The following is a 20,411-nucleotide window of genomic DNA, read 5'->3' as shown; positions in this document are numbered from 1 at the left end:
TCATATGTAATTGACTAAAACAAATGTGAATTGATTTCATCAAAACTTACAGGAAAAAGTTAAGATTTAACACATTGCACATTCCAGAAGGAAAAAAAAAATTTTTTTATAGGCTTTTTACATATTAACATAAAACAATGTATTTCAGTGTGTTATTTGCTAAACAATTTTTTATTTCCACAGCCAATTTAAAAATATTAATTGATTAATTTAACCAAGAAATATAAAGCTTTGAAAATAATCTGACAACTTACGTTCTTAAAGTTTCAAAAATATTACAGCATATGAACTATTATTTGCTGAATTCAATAGCATTTCAGTTTGTCAAGTACTTTAGACATTTAAAACTGCTACCATTTTAGTTTCTCTTTTTGAAACTGAGCCTGAGTACTTATGTGCTGAAGTTCCCAAAAGTCTGAAAAATTGTTCAGTTTGCATGTTTGTTAATTACTGTCATCTACAGGATTTACAGATATTTCTTTTTTTTTTTTTAAAAAAAATTTTAATTTTTAATTCAATAAGAGTTGCTTTTTTTAGGTTTGGGGTTTGAGTGTTCATGTTAAACTATGTTCCTTTGCTGGTGAACATACAAAAAGCTCTCTATTCCGAAGCATCAGCAATGGGGTGTCCCAGCTAGAAATAGACGAAATGGGTCGACTTTTTTCATGTGGTGCAGATGGTTCACTGAAGTTCAGGACCCTTCCAGATCATGACATAGTAAATTCTATGCTATAAACTTAAATTTATTAAATTTTGTGTGTAAATGCAACGAAGTCCTTTCTCCTAGACATGAGAATTATCTGTGATTTAATGGATCTCTTTTTGACTGAAGTCAGATGATGTGTTTGATATATGCATAGATGCTTTTTTCTCAGGTTTGTGCAGGATTTACATCGTTGTTATTTGTTGAAATTGGTGCTGCAAAATTTTGAAATCAATTATGTAACGTAATCATTGTCCTTGCTTCTTTTTAAAGTAAAAGAAATTGAAAAACACCAATTAATCAAAAAGTGCAATTGACTGATTGTTTCAATTTATTTATTATTATTTTTTTGCATGGAATTGTAAAATTTTTTTTAATGTTTTATTGTTGTGTTATTTGCAAGTACTGTGCCTATGATAAAATGCTATTCTCTGTTGCATAAAATAGCTAAGGTAAAATATGGCAGAATAAAAATACATTGTTCTAAGTATTGTATTCATACTCATTCTGTTTCAGTTAAAATAATTTTAGCATGCACTAGCAAATATGATAAAATAAAACATAACATTTTATGAGACTTTTTGTCATCTTTAAAAGCTTTGAGTGTTGCCACTAGGTTGAAAGTGGGTGTGATAAATGGATAGTTTGCCTCAGGCAAAGTAGTTCTTAATATCTTGAATGTAGGTAAACCTTTTTTTTTCTTTAGCAGATAGAAGTTAATCTTATATTTTATTTTAAGTTAATGCCATTAGTTTACATTCATAGGTGCAGTTCTTATAAATAAGCACTTCCATTATTTTAATAGTGATTTATCCAATTGTGATATTTTAACATACCAAAAATATTATCATTTTTCATTGGAAATTTTACTAAATGTCTATAATTCAACAAGCTTTATTTAATATCAATTTTAATTCGGATTAATCCAAACTATTAAAATTGGTAAATCTAATCATGAAGACTGAAATGAGCTGGCATGAAAAAATAATCATTAAATCAAGTGCTGTTTCACTTTTACTGGTACAGTCCATTTGACAGTAAGCTATTTTATTTAATGTATTTGTGTCTATTTGAGCTTCATATAAAGTGTCAAAACATTATTTTTCTTCTTTCATCTCAAGGTACAGCAGAATAGGCATTCCATTTTGTTAATTCTACTAAACTATGTGTGTTTTTATTGTAATTTTATCTATTGTCGAAGTGTTTGAATGTTACATCTCTACGTGATTGATAATTAAAACCTCTCATCAGAAATAATGTAACATTTGTAAAAAAAAAAATTTAAAAAAAGAATTGTTTTCTCACTTATAGTACGTGTTTAAAACTAGTTGTGTCGGTACTTCTCCAAAGTCTACTGTTGTTTACAATACTTGAGTTGTTCCTCTAAAATCATTGAATATTTGTATGAATAAATTATTTCATTCCAGATGGCTTATCGTTATGCGAGTATAAAGAAATGTTAAACAGTATTTTATCATCTTTTTAGAGTTTGTTTAGTTTTTCATTTGTATATTTATTCAAGTTTCTCAATGACAAAAGATGTTACTTAAGTTTTGTAAAGAAATTTGTAAATTATAAACGAGTTTATATTCTTTGTGTGATATTATAAAGTAGTTGATATATATATATATTTATCTGTATAGAGTTGTGTAAAAATAAAAATAAAAAACTGAATTTATGCAATTTACAAGTATGAACTGAATCAAACTTTACTAATTTAGAATGTGATCAATATTATAAGTGACAAATAAAAAAAAGCACATTTAGTTTTTGTTACTGTTTTTATTGACAAACACAATCTTTCTTAAAAACTATTTAAATAGTCAAATAATAGAAACAGTAAATGTAAACAAAATGTATAATGCATGCACTCAAACTGTGTAATATCAGATATAGAAATCATGATACAGTCAGAACTTTATTTCTAACAAAATGAGCTCTTAATGTATCTTGTACATTCCAGCAACTTTGGGAATTTGCTTATATTTTTTGAAAAGTTTTTTTCATACCATAAATAGATTATGTTAAATATACATTGCATTAAAGAAAAATGTAAATGAAGTGTAATTTTGATACGCTTTGCTGTATTCTGCCTAATGTATAGAATTTCAACTTTTCATCAACTTCATTCAACTTTTTTTTTTTTTTAATGATTTGTTTATGAAATGATACGAAGATTTTTTTTTAGTAATGTTCTAAAATTTTCTTTGTATAATATTATAAAAGTTGAGGACAATTTTTTAATTATAAAAGTACATATAGTAGAATTTTTTTTTTACTATTCTGTTCTAGTTTCCTCTTAATAGATTCATATTTGATTCTTCAGTTTTTAAACACAGTTTAAAAGATTCTGATAATGCACATCAAACCAACCACACTGAGACTAGTGCTAATTTTTAATATTCTTCTGAGCACCAATTAACCTAAAAATAATGTATAAAAATAGTACCTATATTTATTTATTAAAATTAAACACGGTTTGTATGAAACTTGTACACAGTATATTTATAAAAGTATCGAAAGTCAATGGATAAATTATATATACATTTATCATAATAAGTTAATATATCAATACATATCATAATATATTTACATTACTAAAGCTTTTCTTTTTTCAGACCACCTGTCTTTTAAATCCTCTTTCACAGTATTAGGAGAAAATATGTGATCAATACTACTAAATGACAAGTCGAACAATTCTTTTTGAGTAAGGGAATAATGTTCAAAGGCCAAATAATATTCATGAGATAAAGTAGTATTAAAAACACCTTTATCATCAGTCTGCAATGTGAAAAAGGAAATATTAGTTTAATTCTGTTTTAATGTTACACATTTCATAAAAAACAATGATTGGAAGATTCTAGCTCATGATTGAGCTGATTTTTCTACATCCTTTAGGTCAGCAGATTGTAGATTAGTTAAGTCCTGATACTAATTTGGGTTAAGTGGAAATCCAGTTCTTTGTAAACTGTTGATGTCACTGTGCAATAAGCCTAATAAATAACTTGGAAGTTTTCAAAGAGATAAGAGATGGATTTGTATCAAATAGTAAAAACACCTGAGTTACAAGAAGAGAACAAAAATAATAAACACACGCTAAATTGTTTGTTTAATCGTTGAAACTTTCACATATGATCTTTCAACATACGTCAACAAATTTCACTATCTCTTAGGTAACATCTAACATCAATAAACCTCCATGAACTCATTTACTTAATTTCAGGTATTAACTCTATATGGGTAACTATAAAAATGTTTATCCTCTATCAAACATTTCCCTGTATATTAAAATGAGAAAAAAAAAACTTAAAACTGGGATGTCTGGAAATACAATTAAAAACACTTGTATTTTCACTTCTTTTTTTTTATATAAAACACTGATTTATTCTTTAATTATTACTTTACTGTTTTTTTTAAATTTTTTTTTACTTTATTTAAATCACATCTCCAGTTTGTACTAAGTTATGATAGAAATGCACTGGCAAAAATAATGCCAAATAAAAATGCAATTTTTACATTTAAACAAAGTTAAGTTATCAAAATTTTATATTAAAAGGATGTCTTTATCACTTTCTTTGCACTAAATTTGACAAAAGTGATTACTTCCTTTAACTAATATAATGTTAGTTTTTGGCACAACATTTATTGATAGATTATGAAAAAATTCAGGAAATGATATTCAAAAGGAAAAGGTTGTACTGTTAGGTCTATTGCAAGATAATTGTTTGCTCTACCATTGCTGTTTGCAATTTCATAAATCTGGGAGAAATGCATGGAATTAAGAAAGATTGAGTTGTTAACAATAAACTGAGTTAACGACAAAAACGGCAGGTGATACGTGAAGCAGCAAAGCTCAATTTAAATTCAACAAAAATATTAATGCATGATTTGTCTACCACTGAGGATATTTTATGTTAGCACTGTGGTCAGTGCGAGCTAGAATCAACCAGCAATTCAAACCTGTGTCACCTCAGTGGGAGGTGACTGTAGAGTCACTGCAGCTCTAATATTGCTATTTATTGACAACGATACAATAAAATACTTACACATAGAATACAAGGATAACCCATTTCTTTCAAATACTTGAAATGATGATCTGCATATGAAGGAACTGTCTTCGATACAACATTTGAAGTTAAGCATATTTCTAAAAAAAAAAAGGTAGAAATTAAAATTATGAGTTATGCATATAGGCTAAAAATTTGAGGCGTTGTAAATATACAGTAAATTCAGACAAAAATTCTTAATCCAAACTCATAAATATTTAACTTTTACCTAACTAATAACTAAATTAAAAATCTCAGTTCCATACTAAAGTCATTCTAATTAGACCTTACCTTTAAATTTGCTTTTGATAAAAATAGTGTGTCTAAATTAAGAACTCCTCCCGTCACAAAGTCTAAAGCTGTCTGGTGCTATGGAAACAAGAATGGCGCATTTTAGGGAGAGTAGCTTCACTCTAGGACTAACACAATAGACCAAAGAGATTCCCTTTATCCCGCCGACCCGAGCCAAAACTACTTCCAAAACAGTGACCCCACACCCCTACTTGAAATAGTCGTACCTCGTTACCATAGTCACCGCCACAGGTCCAGACGAATGTCTGGAGGAGTTCTTATTTTAAACAAACTATAGGTAGGTACTTTATTTACATTGCGCTAGAGCTACACAATGGGCTATTGGGGACAATCTGGGAAACATCCCTCAGGATGATCCTAAGACATGCCATCACACTTTTGATCCTCTGCAGAGGGGATGGCTTCCCTGCTTTGATAGCCTGACGACCTGGGCGAAGTCGAGCACTTAACGGTAGAACAGTTTAATGACGACCAATACCCCGCACCCTAGATCCCTCAGCAGGCTGATCAAAGTGGTCATCCATGCACTTACTGGCCGCAGCCTGTGATGCTTGACTTCGGTGCCCTACTGGGAGTTCTTTACTGGGAAGTTGTCTTTACAATTAGTTCACTGCAGGACGATAAAAATACAGAAATTTTTTTTTTTTAACATTTAAACTAAAACTGGTACATTGAATAAACAAATTTTAGATTTAAAAAAAAATAATTTCATGGTTTAAACTGCACAGTGAACAATTGAATAATATACTTACCAAGCGGAATTTGTAACTTTTGGAATAGCTCAAAGTTTTTTACTGATCCACCTTGTTCAGGTAATAGGTACGTTCCATGACCAAGTCTGTCGGGTTGTAAATTTAAAAGTTTTTCTACCTCCTCAAATTTGTTCGGAACCTATAAAATGTCAGAAAACTTAATAAATGGGAATGTGACAAAATATTGTATTGACTTCAATAAAATAAAAGAAGTTGTTAGCAATAATAGTTGTCAACAAATTTGTATAAAACATCAAATAACACCCTATGCATAATTTTCACACACACTATGCAAAATAACACATCCTGTCACACACTATGCATAATAACACACTATAAATATATGCTAAATAACACACTATGCATAATAACACATCCTGTTTCTTAGAGACAAAATTAAGCTTTAAAAATAAATTGAATTAAAAAAGAATTATTTAAGTGAAGTTTTCGTGACTTTTATGAGTAATTAAAATGTCTTAGAAATCAAATGCACAGTTAAATTAGAACATTAATTGCAGAAATAAATTTTTATTTTAAGTGCAACTAACTTTTTCGATATTAAAAAGTTAACAGTCCCAATGGTTGTAAACCTTAAAATTTCATTAACATTTATAAATAAATATTCTATTTGTAAAATTAAGTTATTGATTTTTATCATAAAATTAAAGTTATAGTATTTTTTATCTATTTATAACAATAAAATGCAATGATAAAGCTTTTTTTATGGTATTTAAATTCAGTTTCTAAAGTTCAATTGAAAATATATTCATTTAAAAGTGTTTTGATACATTAAAAAGCAGCATTTTATTTTTGAACAGAAAATTAGAAGTTTAAATAAAATCATAATTTGAAAATAAATTAAAAGTAATCATTGAATATAAATATTGTTGTACTAACTGTAAAAGAGCAAAGGCCACTTGGTGAAAATTAGAAGTACAGTATGTATACATAAATATATATTAGATGCTGTATTAATGAGCAAATTTTTAAGGAGAAAAATTTTAAAAAAAAAACATGAATAACTAAAAGTAGCAGATAATTACAAGAAATAAAACTCAATATTTACTAATTTTTCAAACAATTTTTACAAGGTATTTTTTGAAAATAAAACTAACATCTAACAAACCATATAATATATTTTTGTTTATTTGTTTTAAATAAACTTACTTCAGAAATGTGAATAGCTAACTTCAAGCCTTTTTTCTTTGCAGACTCCAAGATAGGTAGAAAAGAATGTATATCCTCAGTCTATTATGAAAATAATTTTAATTATAGAAATAGATCATGCTGTAACATTTAAAAACACAATCATTTTTTAAGTCAGATAAATATAAAGCTAAATGTTTGTTGAAGGGGGAATGCTTGCCTTTACAACAATAATAAAAATTTATTCATATTTGTAAATTTACCAACATTTGGAAACTGACAATTTTACAATAAAAAGTAATTTTTGTGCTAGTGTTAAATGCTGTATTGTAAAACAAATTGTGTATTACAAATACAGTTAAAAAATCATGTGAACAAAAGTTAAAGATTAAATTTTTTAAAATCCTAATGATAGCATACTAAAAGTAAAACATCTTAAAATTTTATGGGGTAAACAGTAGATTTTATAAATCAATTTTACAACTTACAGTAGACTTTCCTGCTGTATCAACAATTAATATTTAAATAATTAATACATAGAAACAAATTATATGAAAATTATTAAATAAGTGAGAATTGATAATCAATTATTGAATTACTCAAATAGGGCTATATCACAATAAAAAAAGGTTTTGCTAGATACTATATTTTCATACAACATAGTAAAAAAGTTTTTAGCAGTTTAAACATGACTTCTCAACGAAATAAAAAAAATCAGTTTATGTCTCAGAAAAACAAAATTTAATGAAAGATAAAAGAGACTTGATAGATAAGAGATTTAATAGATAATCATGATTAGGGTTCAAACCAGTATGGTGACAATTGTCACTGAAACTATATGCATGGATGTCAAATCTGTTGTCTTGAAATATGTTTTGAAATTAACAAAATAAAGTAATGAAAAATAGTTTTTTCCAAGGAATCATGTGTTTAAAAAAAATGTTGTACTAATTTTATTATTTTCCGCACGGAATGGAATTCAAATGCATGGTAGATAAACCAAGTATCTGGTCTAAAAACTTTTAAAATTAAATATTGAAATTTCTAATTTACATTTTGTGCTTTGCTTTATACTCATATACTATTAATATTTTGTCTTTGATTTGCGTTTGCGTGGTTCATAAAAATACGAGCTCATGAAAATAATGCTGATCGGATTTTAGATAAACAACAACTAAAAGAATAAATTGTGGATTAATAATTAATATGTTTATTATAAACTGCGCATTGGTTTATCTCGATAAACGCACTGAAACAAACTAAAGAAGCAACTTTCTGTTCTAATTAATGTAGGTGGCGCTACTAGTACAATCATACATACCGGTACTTCAACATATACTGATTGTATTATTTTTCATTTATGAAATAATATTTTTTTGTTCATTTAGAAAAGACTTTAACTGAAATTCTGTAATTTTAGATAACTAATTTTTCATATAATATTTTTTTAGTTCTTACTTTCTCTGTTTTTCTCATTTATTTATTTATTTAGTCTCAGCATTTTAATCTCTATGTTGAATCTATTTATTAATATTATTTTACCTTTTTTTCACTTAATTTTGATAAGTACTAACCTTTAATCATTATGGGGTAATGAACTCAATTAGTTTTAGGATGTTATAGATGGCAATAAATAATTTTTGATGTGTACTGTAACATAAATTATGTATTGTGATATTGGATTTTTTCCCCTCAAGTTTGTCAGCCATATTAAGTTCTTTAACCATTGAATGAATACCTAGATGGTCCTATTGGACCATTAAATTTTCATTGGTGGTGTGAGTCATAATCATGATAGATTAGAGAGACTTCAGAAGCTTATTTGATTTATAGTTTCACATTTAAAATTTATTTTGTTAACAAACCTAAGAATATTCTAATTTCTTACTTTTATTTTTTTATTATTATTTGCATAATAAAATTAAATGATAAGTTTACTGAATGAAATTAAAACTTTTAATTTGCACTCTAATGATAATGTGGACATGCCAACTACTAGGAAATTTTGTTGACTTCATACAAGAAATATATATTTGAAAACTTATTTTATTTGTAAGTTTTACACTTCAAGTTTTTAATATTTATTTAAAAATATGTTTAGTAGGTTTAACTAACAAAAGTATTTAGGTACAAATAATCATAATTACAAGCAAATTTAAATGAACTAAAAGAAACATATTTTTTGTGTAACATGTTCATTTCAAAATTATATAAATACAATAGTATGTTATTCTTAATTAATATTATTGTCAAATTTTGCATACTTTATTTAACCAATAATTATTGGCCAAAATAAATAGTGAAAATCGTCATTAGCAAGACATACTTCTTCATTACTTTTATTTGACTATCACAATTACTCAAGGTACTATCACAATTTCTCATAAATGCATTCATTAATCATTGAATATATTTACTAGAAAATACATTTTTCTACTTTTACACTTTTTTCTTCACAAGTATTTTTACTTAAATGATTTTATAAAAATAATAGAAATATTAAACAAATAAGGAATACTCAATTAGATCTAAATTTAATGACAGGTTTCAAAAATTTTAATTAATTAAAAATGTTCTAACTCTTAGAACCATTGTGGCCCTTCCACCATGGAACCCTAGTACCACCACGGAACCCTAAATTCCAACACCATTTGAGAACCACTATTCTAATTTACCAATGTTTGGGAGAATGAATATAATACAAAAAAGTCTTTGTTAACAAAACAAAAAAAAAAAAACAAGACGGTTAGGTAAAGCAAAAAGGAATTTGCGAAAGTTACCCTCAAAAGATAGTGCGTCTTATTTTTTGCGTCAACTTAAATATGGGTTTCGAGTTTTGGAGTAAATTTTCATAGAAAAAGTGCACTCGTCTTAGGCACGGATGGGCTTATATTTAGAAATATATGGCAATTTTTTTATTTAAAATGCTTACTTTAAAATTACAATGATCAATTTTGAAAAATGAAATTCTTACTTACTGTGGGATCACCACTGAAATCTATTCCTACAACAGTTCCTGAAGAAATATTAAATTTTTCAGCAATTTGCAGCGTTTTTTCTGCATTTACAAACGGTCTTTTACGATCCACTGACAACAGCAGTTTTACTTTAATCTCTTCATTTGTGGTGGAGCAAGCATCTTGAATGGCTTTCAGAACTGTCTCAACATAAATGTCTTGAGTCATAGAAGGCAAAACATCCTTTGGTGTTGTTCTCAGTTCTAAATATAAGACACCATCATTATAAAACTCTTCGATTACATCACAAGTAGCCTAGAAATATTAAAATTAGAAATAACAAGTAAAGAACTTGAAAATATAATACAAAAATAATTTTTGCATGGATGAGAAAGAAAATGCAACAGGGTTTCAAATAGACATGAAAATAACCACTAGTCACATGGTGAGTCAGCAAGTAATCAATCATGTTCATGAATTAGTTTGATATTAAACTTTTTGTTATGACAATTACTGCCAAAAAAACCAAATTTTGGTGTAGAAAATATTAAAGAATTATAAATAAAAACATGTAAAATTAAAATTTATCCAATCCGTTAATTTATTAAATTATTGAAAATAAAAATACAAAAACAATCAGCTTAACCCCTTCCTTTTCGCTCCCGTGAAAATGATGGGGTGAGGTTTCGCCCTCTATTTCTCGCTCCCGTGATATTTCCGGGCTGGAGTGTTCAGTAGTAACGCACCAAAAAGAATAAAACTAATTACTTTTTTTTGCCTGGAAAACATTTTATTTCTCATTTTACACACCAGATGGCAGTACCAGGATATTTTTCAACCATCAAGAGAATGCAAAATTTGTTGCTCCAGAAGAGATGAAAACAATAAGAGATGTAGGAAGGAAACTCGGTACTACTGTCTAGATTGTGACGTTGGACCTATGTATCTCGTGCTTTGAAATGTATCACACAAGAAAAAATTACTAATCTTTATTCATATTATGGGTCATTCTCACTGAAAAGGCATAAATAGACTAAAAAATTTTCTTAAATTAAAGTAATTAAAAATGTGATAAAAATTACATGAATGCCTTTATTTATTTTTGTTATATGTCCTTATAATAATGGTCAAGTTTTCTATTTTATTTTTTACAAGATTTAAAATATTTTAATTTCTGCCTTGTCCAAGGAGGAGATGTAATAGTTAACAGAGGAGACAAAATGTCAATGAAGACTAATTCATTAATTATTGGGTACAACTGATATGAGTTTAACATTAATAAGTAAATAATAAAATATTTCATTATTGGAGATAGAGCTACTTCCGATTAATCATGCTCCTATGAAAGGAAACATCCATTTTTAACCTAGGTGTAAAATTTTTTAAGTAACTCTTACTGAATATTAATAAATTAAAATGTAAAGACTATTGAAATAAAAATTCAGACTCCACATGAAAGTTGAGTGTTGAGGGTACTTTTTTATGAACATTTTATGCAAGTTAAACATACTGTCATCCAAATAATGTTTTTTCTCTTTTCTTCTTGTTATTGTTTCTTTTTTCCCTGGGCACAAACGGCTTGCTCGATCAATTTCTAGAAATTTAAGTACATTTAATCACGATTTTTCTGTTAAATCTTTTTCTGATACAGATTTTAAAGTTTCTTGCTCTTTTTTATTTTTTTACTTTCTTCAAACAATATAGGGTTTTCTTTTAATTTCTGTCTAGCTTGTCTCATACTAAGTTTTTTCTGTTCCCTTCTCTTTTGCATATGAACATTTGATTGCTTTCTTTTTTTACATTTTCTTTTTTTACCACTTTAAAAAATAGCAATTAAAAGAAAATAGTTTTCTAATTATTAAAATTGTATTATGGTTATCTAACATATTGTCCCTTCCAATGACTGTGTCTTCTCCTCCGTGGGCTCGTTATGTCCACGGAGGGGACGTCCACGGAGGAGACAAAAACTAGTTCTTGAATTTTACTGATTTTTAATTTTAAAGTTACAAAAATGGGGCAGTTCTTTTTATTAAATATACTATTTTTGCAATCTAAAATTCATCTATCAAAAATAAAATAATTTTCTCTTACCTTCTTTATAATGTCCACGGAATATACGGTGAGAACTTTGCCAAACCCCAGTTGAACACAACAATCCAAAACTGACACCAAAGAGAACAAAAACAACTGATAGTTAACATTAGAAAATGGAATGGTTACGTTTCCTAGAAGCTGTCTTATAGGGATTTCGCACATGCTGCCCTTTATTGCATATTTGCCGAACTATATTAATTGTCCACGGAGGGAGATTTCATTTTCGATGGACAAAGTTTACTAGTCATTTATTTTTCTTAAAAAAATATTAAATAAAAAGTTACTATAAGCATTTAACTAGGTAAAACTATAAAAATCATTAAAATAACATTTAAATTGTTTAACAGCCATTAAAAATTATTTTGTGTCACAGACGTAGGGACGTCCATGGAGGGGATTTTGAAGTTATGTTTATTAAAAAATAAGAATGAAATATTAAATACATTTAGCAGAAATGCATATGATTTGTTAGTTAGAACTTTACAAATAATGATAAAGAAAAATTTCCTAATATTTATTACTAAGGGACTTAAAAAATCACTTTTTTGTGAGAATGACCCTTATATGTAAGTTTAATAAAATTCTTTTTTAATGTTTAAAACACATATTTTTTTAAATTTTCCTTGCTTGCTGGAAAATCAACATTAAGTCATAGTAACCCTGAATGTTGGCTTTTCCTAAAAATTTAATATTTTAAAATTTCAAGCTAAAAACAAATCAAAAATGAATATATATATATTGTTCATACACATATTTTTATACAATTTTCAGGGATAAAAAAATAGGCACTTTTATGATTGTTTTCTTGAAAATTAACCGATCGTTAAGGGGTTAATAAAAAAAACACTCAATAATCATCTTATTCATTACATGTAAGATAAATTTTCATTTAGTACTCCCATTTTAACTCCTCATTTCTCTAAAGCATGTGTTTACAAAATAAATAAAAATAAATTGGAAGCTTTTGCACTTCAAGTTCATTTTTCAGTTTTGTATGAATAAGACCGATATTCGAAAATATTGTTTCGATTGATGCTGAGTTGCATAGTTTAAAAAGTAGACATACTAAAGCTATAATAACATAATAAAATAACATGTAACTAGGAAATTCATTCTAATAACTGTACTAAATATCAATAGTAATTTAATTAAACTTTTGAATTGTTTGAAAAAATTATTAGCTCATTTAAACAAATATTTATATTTCTTTTAAAATTATAATTAGTTCACTAACATTAGAAATATTCTTGTATAAATAAGCAGGAAATTCTCAGAGCCTAATATTCCCTATGAACAAAGCATCTTTTTGGATAAAATTTTCTTCAAAACTTTTGGTTTCTTTTTTTCAGTACAATAACTTTTTCAAAATATTTTTGGCAAATAAAGTTTATGTAAGAAAAAAAATTTATTTGATTTTACACAATTCTTGCATAAACGAGGATATGTGTTATAAAATAATAGAAGTCAAAATATATTGAAATTTAATAATTTATTAAACTAAATTTATGGTCCCATTTATAAACTTAAGGAATTCAAATTAATAAATACACAAACTGATCAATGTTTTTTTAACAACCCAACCCTGTTCACAATGCACTATAGTTTACTAATCGAGTTGTATAGCCATTATCTGTCTTATTTGTGACAAAAATTATTAAAAAAACAAATTTAGTTTATAATGAAATTAACTTATCAACACCCCATTGAACAGTCTAACAGTATTCGAAATCGAATTTTAAAAAAGTCGTATTTTTAAGAACTACAATTTCGCACAAATTTTCTATTTTGCCATTTCAAATTTCTTTTTTTAAAATGACATAAAAAATTATAATTACAATTCAAAAGTTTTTTAACTATTATTAAATAAGATAATAAAAAATATTAAATATTTACAAAAAGTAATATTTTGCATGGAATTATCTTCGAATAAATGAATTTCATAATTGTGTTCAAAAATTCCTCAATTCGCTTAAAAAGTTCTCAGGGATATGGTGAAATATGCAAAAAGTAAAACTAACATTAAGGTTTTCAAACTTTGGACCGCTCTCCTGTCCAAACTACTATGACATAAAAAATATAACCATTCTTTGCATATATATTGTAATAAATAAAAAAATAAAAAAAATAATTGCAAAATATAATTATATTAAATACATTCCTGTAAGCAAATAGATTTTTAATCAATTTTTTTTATAATTTTAATGATTTTTATTTATTTTTTCTTCTTTTCAAAATCCTTTCTTCCCTTTTTGTGTGTGTGTATATATATATATAGCATAATAAATAAGTAAAAAAAAAACACAAAGAAAATTAAGAAAACAATAAGTTTCATTTATTGCGCATAAGCTGCAAGTAAATAGAACTCATAAAATAAGTTCAAAATGTAAAGAAAACAAGGGAAATATTACACAACAATGAAAAAAGGGGAGAAAAAAAAGAAAAATAATAATAAAAATAACAAAAACCGGAAAAAAGGACAAAAAATTTTTAGAATTAAAAAAAAAAATCCAGAAAATAAAAAAAAAAATTTTCTGGTTTTTGTTATTTTTATTATTATTTTTCTTTCTTTCCCCTTTTTTCATTGTTCTGTAATTTTTCCCTTGTTTTCTTTACATTTTGAACTTATTTTATGAGTTCTATTTACTTGCAGCTTATGCGCAATAAATAAAACTTATTGTTTTTCTTAATTTTCTTCGTGTTTTTTTGTATTTATTTATTATGCTATATATATATATGTATATATATATATATATACACACTGAATATATATACTGAAAAGCATGAATAATTTTACTCATAAAAAAGGATATTCCTAATTTTTACGCTTTTAAAAGTAATAGTTATTTTTCAAAAAAGTGTTTATAGAAGTATGATGGTTTTTTTTCTTGTTTAAGCTATAGTAAAAATTACAGTAAATTTGAGAATTTTTGTAGAAATATTCGTATAATTGTTATCTAATCAAGGATATAATTAGAAATGGATTCTCTAAGAATTTTTAATGATCAAATTTATATACACTAACAAAATAAAGGGATTAAAAAAACATCTTCACCAAATACAGTTTTTAAAGGTGAGCTATAAATCGTCTCTATTCACTAAAAATATCAATGAACTGGACCATGATAAAAAAAAAAGTACATGTGGGGTTTTTTTTTGGGGGGGGGGAGAAGTTATAAAGTAAACACTAATGCCCATTGGTTTATAACATGTTTGAAAGATTTTTTTCCCCACCGTGGTCCTCCAAGGATGCCAGAAAAAGAAAAAAGAAAAAAAAAACAATAATGACGATCACAGGTAAGAATTATTTTCACTGTTTTGAAAAGCATTGCCTTTATGATATTTAAATACAAAATTACAATTTTTTAAATAAATTAACATCATATTAAATGTTTAAACATGCTTCACTTTTTTAAAAAAGAAAAAAAATTTTAAATAACAAAACAAAAGTCTATAAAGTTTTGGCACCGATTTTAATGTTAAAAAAAATAACCAGAAATAATAGAAGACACCATATTATACAATTATTAATGTTCACATTTTTTTTGCTTCACAAAGTATCTATATTTACAAATTAAAAAGATTACTTACCACATAAATTGCCTCAGGACTATCTGTAATTTTGTGTATAAGATTAAATGTTTCAAAGCACCTTAAAGAAAAATTAGGAAATAAAAAAATAAAACTTTATAAAAAATTAAACACTTAAATGCCAAAAACTTGTTAACTTACTGTGAAAGATTATTTGATGATAATTTAGGCAATTTCAGATCAAGTTTATTTCCGTCCTCTTTTTGCTTTTTTATTGATATTAATTTTTCAAGAGTTCTATGGCTGAGGGATCCATTTAAATGGGCATGAAGTTCCTGTAATTGATTAAGATTCAGAAATTATATGAATTATCAGTGAAATAAAAAAATTTAAAAAAGCAAAAGCACTATTTTTAAATTTTATTTAATAACACATTTGAAAGCTAAATTGTAAGAAATTGTTAGATCCAAATAAAGATATTTCTCAAAAGAAAGATTTGTATCACCCAAGGTAATTCTTAGTTACGGTAAAATGGGTGATACACCTATACCATTTGATATACGCACTTTACCCTAGAGTGGGGTAAAATGGGTATAGTTCTAAAATTAGTACATATTTAATTAAAGTAAAGAACAAATGTAAATATTGTTTTAGAAATAAAAATGCTCTTAAATAAATGCATTATGATTATATTTTAAAAATAAATGTTAAAAAATATTTTTTTTCCCTACATATTATTAAATTAATGAGATAATGTTCATTGATATCAAAATTAGGTTTCGCTTTGAATGCAGTACATTTTGCTGAACTCTACACAATATTAAAAAGCAAGAAAACTTCAACAGTTTTTTGTTAATTAGAAATATAAATGAGAGTGTAAAAATTAATATCTATAGTGGTAATTTAAAGTGTTTTTACTATTCATAGCAGACAGGTATTTCGATTCAATTAAGTTATTTGAAGGAAATTGTTCCATGAAAAGACTGCTAGGTAAAAACTCATTAATATCTTTAAATATGCTTACTAAGTTGTACAATTATGCTCGTGCGTGTTATTATGGTAATTTTTTTAATTATATGATATGTTAATGTTAGTAATATTGTTATTTCTACCTACCATTCTTCTTTTTAAAAAATGCAATTTAAAAGAAATTTTGATTTCAGACTTAAAACTTCTAAGTAGGGCTATAATAAAAAAGTAAATTATTTTTTAGCTATTTCATCATAAAATATAGAGCATTAGATACTTACTAAAGCTAAAACAAAAGTTCAAAAAAAAAAAAAAAAATCACTATCATACAACATTTAGCTAAGCCTAATCATATACCCATTTTACCCCACCTCAGACTACGATTGATACTAAACAGAATTTCGAAATTTATTCATAAATTTCTATGTTAGTCAGTTCATCAGATGTCCCTCCACCAGTTTGAATAAAAATTTATATTTTATGATAGTTTTTTTATAATATTAGAAGAAAGTTCATCAACAGCTTAAACTAATATACTGTATAAGTTGATCATATGCAGATAGTTTGTAAATGTTAAATTTTTTTAACAGTTTCTAAAACTGTAATAAAATGCTAGCCGCAATCACAGTAAATGTCTCTAAAAACATTAAACGAATTATCTCAATTTAAAAGAAGAAAATTTTATCGATTTTTTTAAAAAAAAACATATGCCCACTTTACTTCACCTGATCCAATAAAAATCAAAGAGATACTCTTAAATTTTTTTTTAATAGAATTTATGACTTATTTGCAAAATTACTGTTTATTTACGGTGAAAAAAAATAAATTGAATTGCTTTTTAAATTTCTGTAAAATAATATTGGCTTTGGTACATATTTACAAAGATTTTTATCAAAATTTGAGTTTTAAGTACTTTTCCTTTCTCCCTTTTTAGTTGAATTATAAACTATTTTAGATATAAGAAATAATTTTGGATTCCCTTATTTTATTTTAAATAATTTATAATTTAAAACAATTTATACAGGATTAATTAATACAGGATAATAATTTATACAGGAATATTTAAAATAATTTATACAGGAGTTCATCAAATACAGTCCCGTGTATTTAAGGTAAATCTTGGTCATTTGGGTAATTCTATTTGAATGATGCTCTCTCTTCAATTGTCCTTTTCATTGTCCTGTTCATTATATTATATTGCTAGTTATTATCACTAGCAATTCTAATTGTCTGCAACCCTTCAAGCCTTAACAGTAAAGTTAACAGTAACCACAGTCTTAGTTAACTGTAATTCTTAATAATTGATATTATTAAATTTAACTGGTGAATTTTATATTTATTTGGCACAGAGTTTTCCCTAGGAATAAAAAAAGGCAGAGATCTTCCAAACAAAAAAGGGCACTCACCACCCTTAAATTTAACAAAATGTGTAATAGTATATAACAACTGAATTTGACCTTCAATTTGTAAATTGCCCTCTTAAATAAAGGCAAGCTAAAAGACAATCTGTGTAAAAATTTTCTTCAAAAAAAGTTTTAAAAAAGTTTTTTAATTGGTAAGCAAGCAACTTGAAAGTTTTTTTTTTACATTTTAAACTGAAAATAGAGAAAAGGAACATTTTTAAATAAAGAGTATTTAATCAAAAAATTAAAGGTAAAATTTAAAATCATTAAAGAATGCATTAATATAATTACCCCCTCCCTAAAAAAAACTTACCAGTTGAGAATAATTCCAACAAAGCAAATATTTGTAACAGTACCTAATCAGAATTATTTTATTTATTCTAAATTATTCTTTTAATTTAATTAAATTAAATTTTACAGAGTGTTATCATTATCTACGCAATGAATTAATTTTTTTCAAATGGAACAAGTAAACTAAATATAATTAGTACATAAAATTTGTCTAGATGTAAGAGTATAAGAGTACTACATTTATTAAGATAATAAGACAATCCATTTATAAATAAAACATAATAGGTAAAATAGATTTTAATATTTTGTTTACAAACAAAATAAGAAAAGAGTTATTCCTTAAAGAAATATGAAGGGAAACTTTCAACTTTTACGCACTATTTTAAATTCCATATGTTAAATTTAAGCTAATACTAATTGCTAAAGAATTCTACTGGTCCTTTTAAGACTTTCTGCTGTTTTCAGTGACAGGAAAAAAACCACCTCAAATTGGATTGAAATTGGGGGAAGCAACAATTGAAAACTTTATTTTTATTAATTTCATGAAAGAAAGAAAAAAAATCTAATAATAAACGTTTTAGTAAATTTCTGATATAAAATTTGTTATCTTTATAACAAAGCCGAAAAGTACTTTAGCCTCTGTAAATTAGTCTTATCATCATTTAATCATCACATTTCTCAAAACTATCGCTGATTCAAGCAGAAAAATATTTTATTTTATCTGCCAAAATAACAGAAACATACGTAGAATATTTTCTTAACATTTCATACAATTTGAATATTATACCAATTTAACTAACTACTCACAATTTTAGGTAGATCCACAACAAAAGATTGAACATATTTTTCCATTTTTAAAATTAAAGAAAAAGAAAATCTAGAATTTTTACTTTAGCGCCTTATTAGAAGGGAAGTTCAAACTAGAAATTGAGATATTTTTTGTTGATTCTAAGGATTAATTTAAAAAAATTATTGTAATTTTTAAACTTAGTTTTAAGCTTACTTTGAAATATTTTAACTCGAGAATTTGATCACGCTACCTTGTGGAGATTCTGTAAAACTGTGAAAAAGGTCATAGATTCCATTTTTTTCTGCGTTCTAATATTTGAATGTAATGTCGTTTTTTCGGAACATACACGTATTTGAATTTTAATGGTTTATAAAAGTATAGCATGAGCTTAGTGGTTTTACTTCTATGAGCTCTAATATGTAAAGAAAATTTGAATTGCTCTAATTGATATGATGCAATGATTCTACCATTACGACATGTAAACGAATAATCATATGATATCGTAAACTTTTGAATAACGTTTTTCACTGAATACCTTCAATTTTCATCCGAATGACGGAGAAAACTACATCAAAGTAATAAATTAAGGCAAATCTGATAAATATTGTAGATTTAATAATTAATTGGTCGAGCTGATTTTATAAATTACTGGCATGCGTTCATTTTAAGTTAGATTCACGTAACATTCGAATGTTACGGAAAAAAAAGTGCCTATAAGAAAAAATAAACTGTAGCATAAAATATACTGTACATAGACGTACTGTACAAAGCATAAAATATACTGTACAACAACAACAATCAAACACAGAAAAGTCACATTAGTCTGGATTTCTTGAGTCCTACTGTGGGTTATTTTCGCTGTATAGTTTGCTGCTCCTTTGTTTTAACTTCTGATGATTTTATTACACTCGATACCTGTTATCATTGCAACTGTATTTAGTAGATAATTTAAGTACATTTGCTTGTAGTTCAATGAAGTTAAACATACGTTATGTCACGTTTATTAACATGGGCTGCAATAGCGGCACAACTCAAAAAATCAAGTTTTGAGATAAGTGGGTTTAAAGTTTTTATTCCTAAGCAAAATGCATAAGAAATGCTTTAGTTTGCGTAAACGAAGATTACCTTCAAGTTGAATTATGAGTTGTGCTAGTATTGCTGCTGAAGGAATGTGTATTCTCATATTTACACCTGCTCTTAGTCCAAAACACGTGTTTTTTTAGTTGTGCCACTGTTACAGCCCATGAGCGATATATGTTTACGTAAATTTCTTGAGTTACTTTATCTTTTCACCCTCGATGTCAAGTCTTTAGGGCAGATAATGTCCACATTCATGTATGTAACGATGCAACTAATTTGAATTGTTGCTATGAACAGAAAACGTTTGTTTAGTTTAAACACAATTTACCAGCATCTTCAC

At 26.3% G+C, this 20,411-nt stretch overlaps 2 protein-coding genes across 4 annotated transcripts in view; one reads left to right on the top strand and one right to left on the bottom strand.

Annotated features, from left to right (window-relative positions):
- The window catches only part of LOC107436770 (rabconnectin-3 alpha), a gene marked incomplete in the record, with an annotated part of 96,733 nt that extends 94,264 nt beyond the window's left edge, over nt 1-2,469 (top strand). The window contains 1 exon segment of the mRNA XM_071183145.1: nt 538-2,469. Within this exon segment, the coding sequence (XP_071039246.1) occupies nt 538-735 (198 nt within the window).
- On the bottom strand, nt 2,466-19,172 carry LOC107436772 (N6-Methyl-AMP deaminase). 3 transcript variants are annotated; one of them, XM_016048583.3, is made up of 8 exons: nt 19,009-19,172; nt 15,740-15,873; nt 15,599-15,659; nt 9,938-10,231; nt 6,981-7,061; nt 5,814-5,952; nt 4,750-4,850; nt 2,466-3,484 (listed from the first exon to the last, which is right to left on the bottom strand). In XM_016048583.3, the coding sequence occupies exons 1-8, from the start codon at nt 19,051-19,053 to the stop codon at nt 3,293-3,295; spliced, it is 1,047 nt and encodes a 348-aa protein (XP_015904069.1). In that variant the 5' UTR covers nt 19,054-19,172; the 3' UTR covers nt 2,466-3,292. The 3 variants fall into 3 exon arrangements, with proteins under 3 accessions (XP_015904069.1, XP_071039244.1, XP_071039245.1); XM_071183143.1 differs by lacking the exon at nt 19,009-19,172 and adding an exon at nt 18,580-18,735; XM_071183144.1 differs by having other exon boundaries at nt 3,404-3,761; nt 19,009-19,166.
- Nucleotides 19,173-20,411: the final 1,239 nt, after the last annotated feature.

This window comes from Parasteatoda tepidariorum, chromosome 7 (assembly GCF_043381705.1).
Source record: "Parasteatoda tepidariorum isolate YZ-2023 chromosome 7, CAS_Ptep_4.0, whole genome shotgun sequence".
Lineage (NCBI taxonomy): Eukaryota > Metazoa > Arthropoda > Arachnida > Araneae > Theridiidae > Parasteatoda > Parasteatoda tepidariorum.
The sequence above is the reverse complement of the archived record's forward strand: the minus strand, read 5'-3'. Positions and strand labels throughout refer to the sequence as shown.

What these genes read in the sequence shown, in the direction of transcription:
- LOC107436772 (XM_016048583.3), bottom strand. Translation starts at nt 19,053, where the DNA reads ATGGAAAAATATGTTCAATCTTTTGTTGTGGATCTACCTAAAATT. An exon ending in GTCCTGAGGCAATTTATGTG is followed by an intron (nt 10,232 to 15,598) that starts GTAAGTAATCTT and finishes TAATATTTCTAG; the next exon opens with GCTACTTGTGATGTAATCGA. An exon ending in TAGCTATTCACATTTCTGAA is followed by an intron (nt 5,953 to 6,980) that starts GTAAGTTTATTT and finishes GACATTTTATAG; the next exon opens with GTTCCGAACAAATTTGAGGA.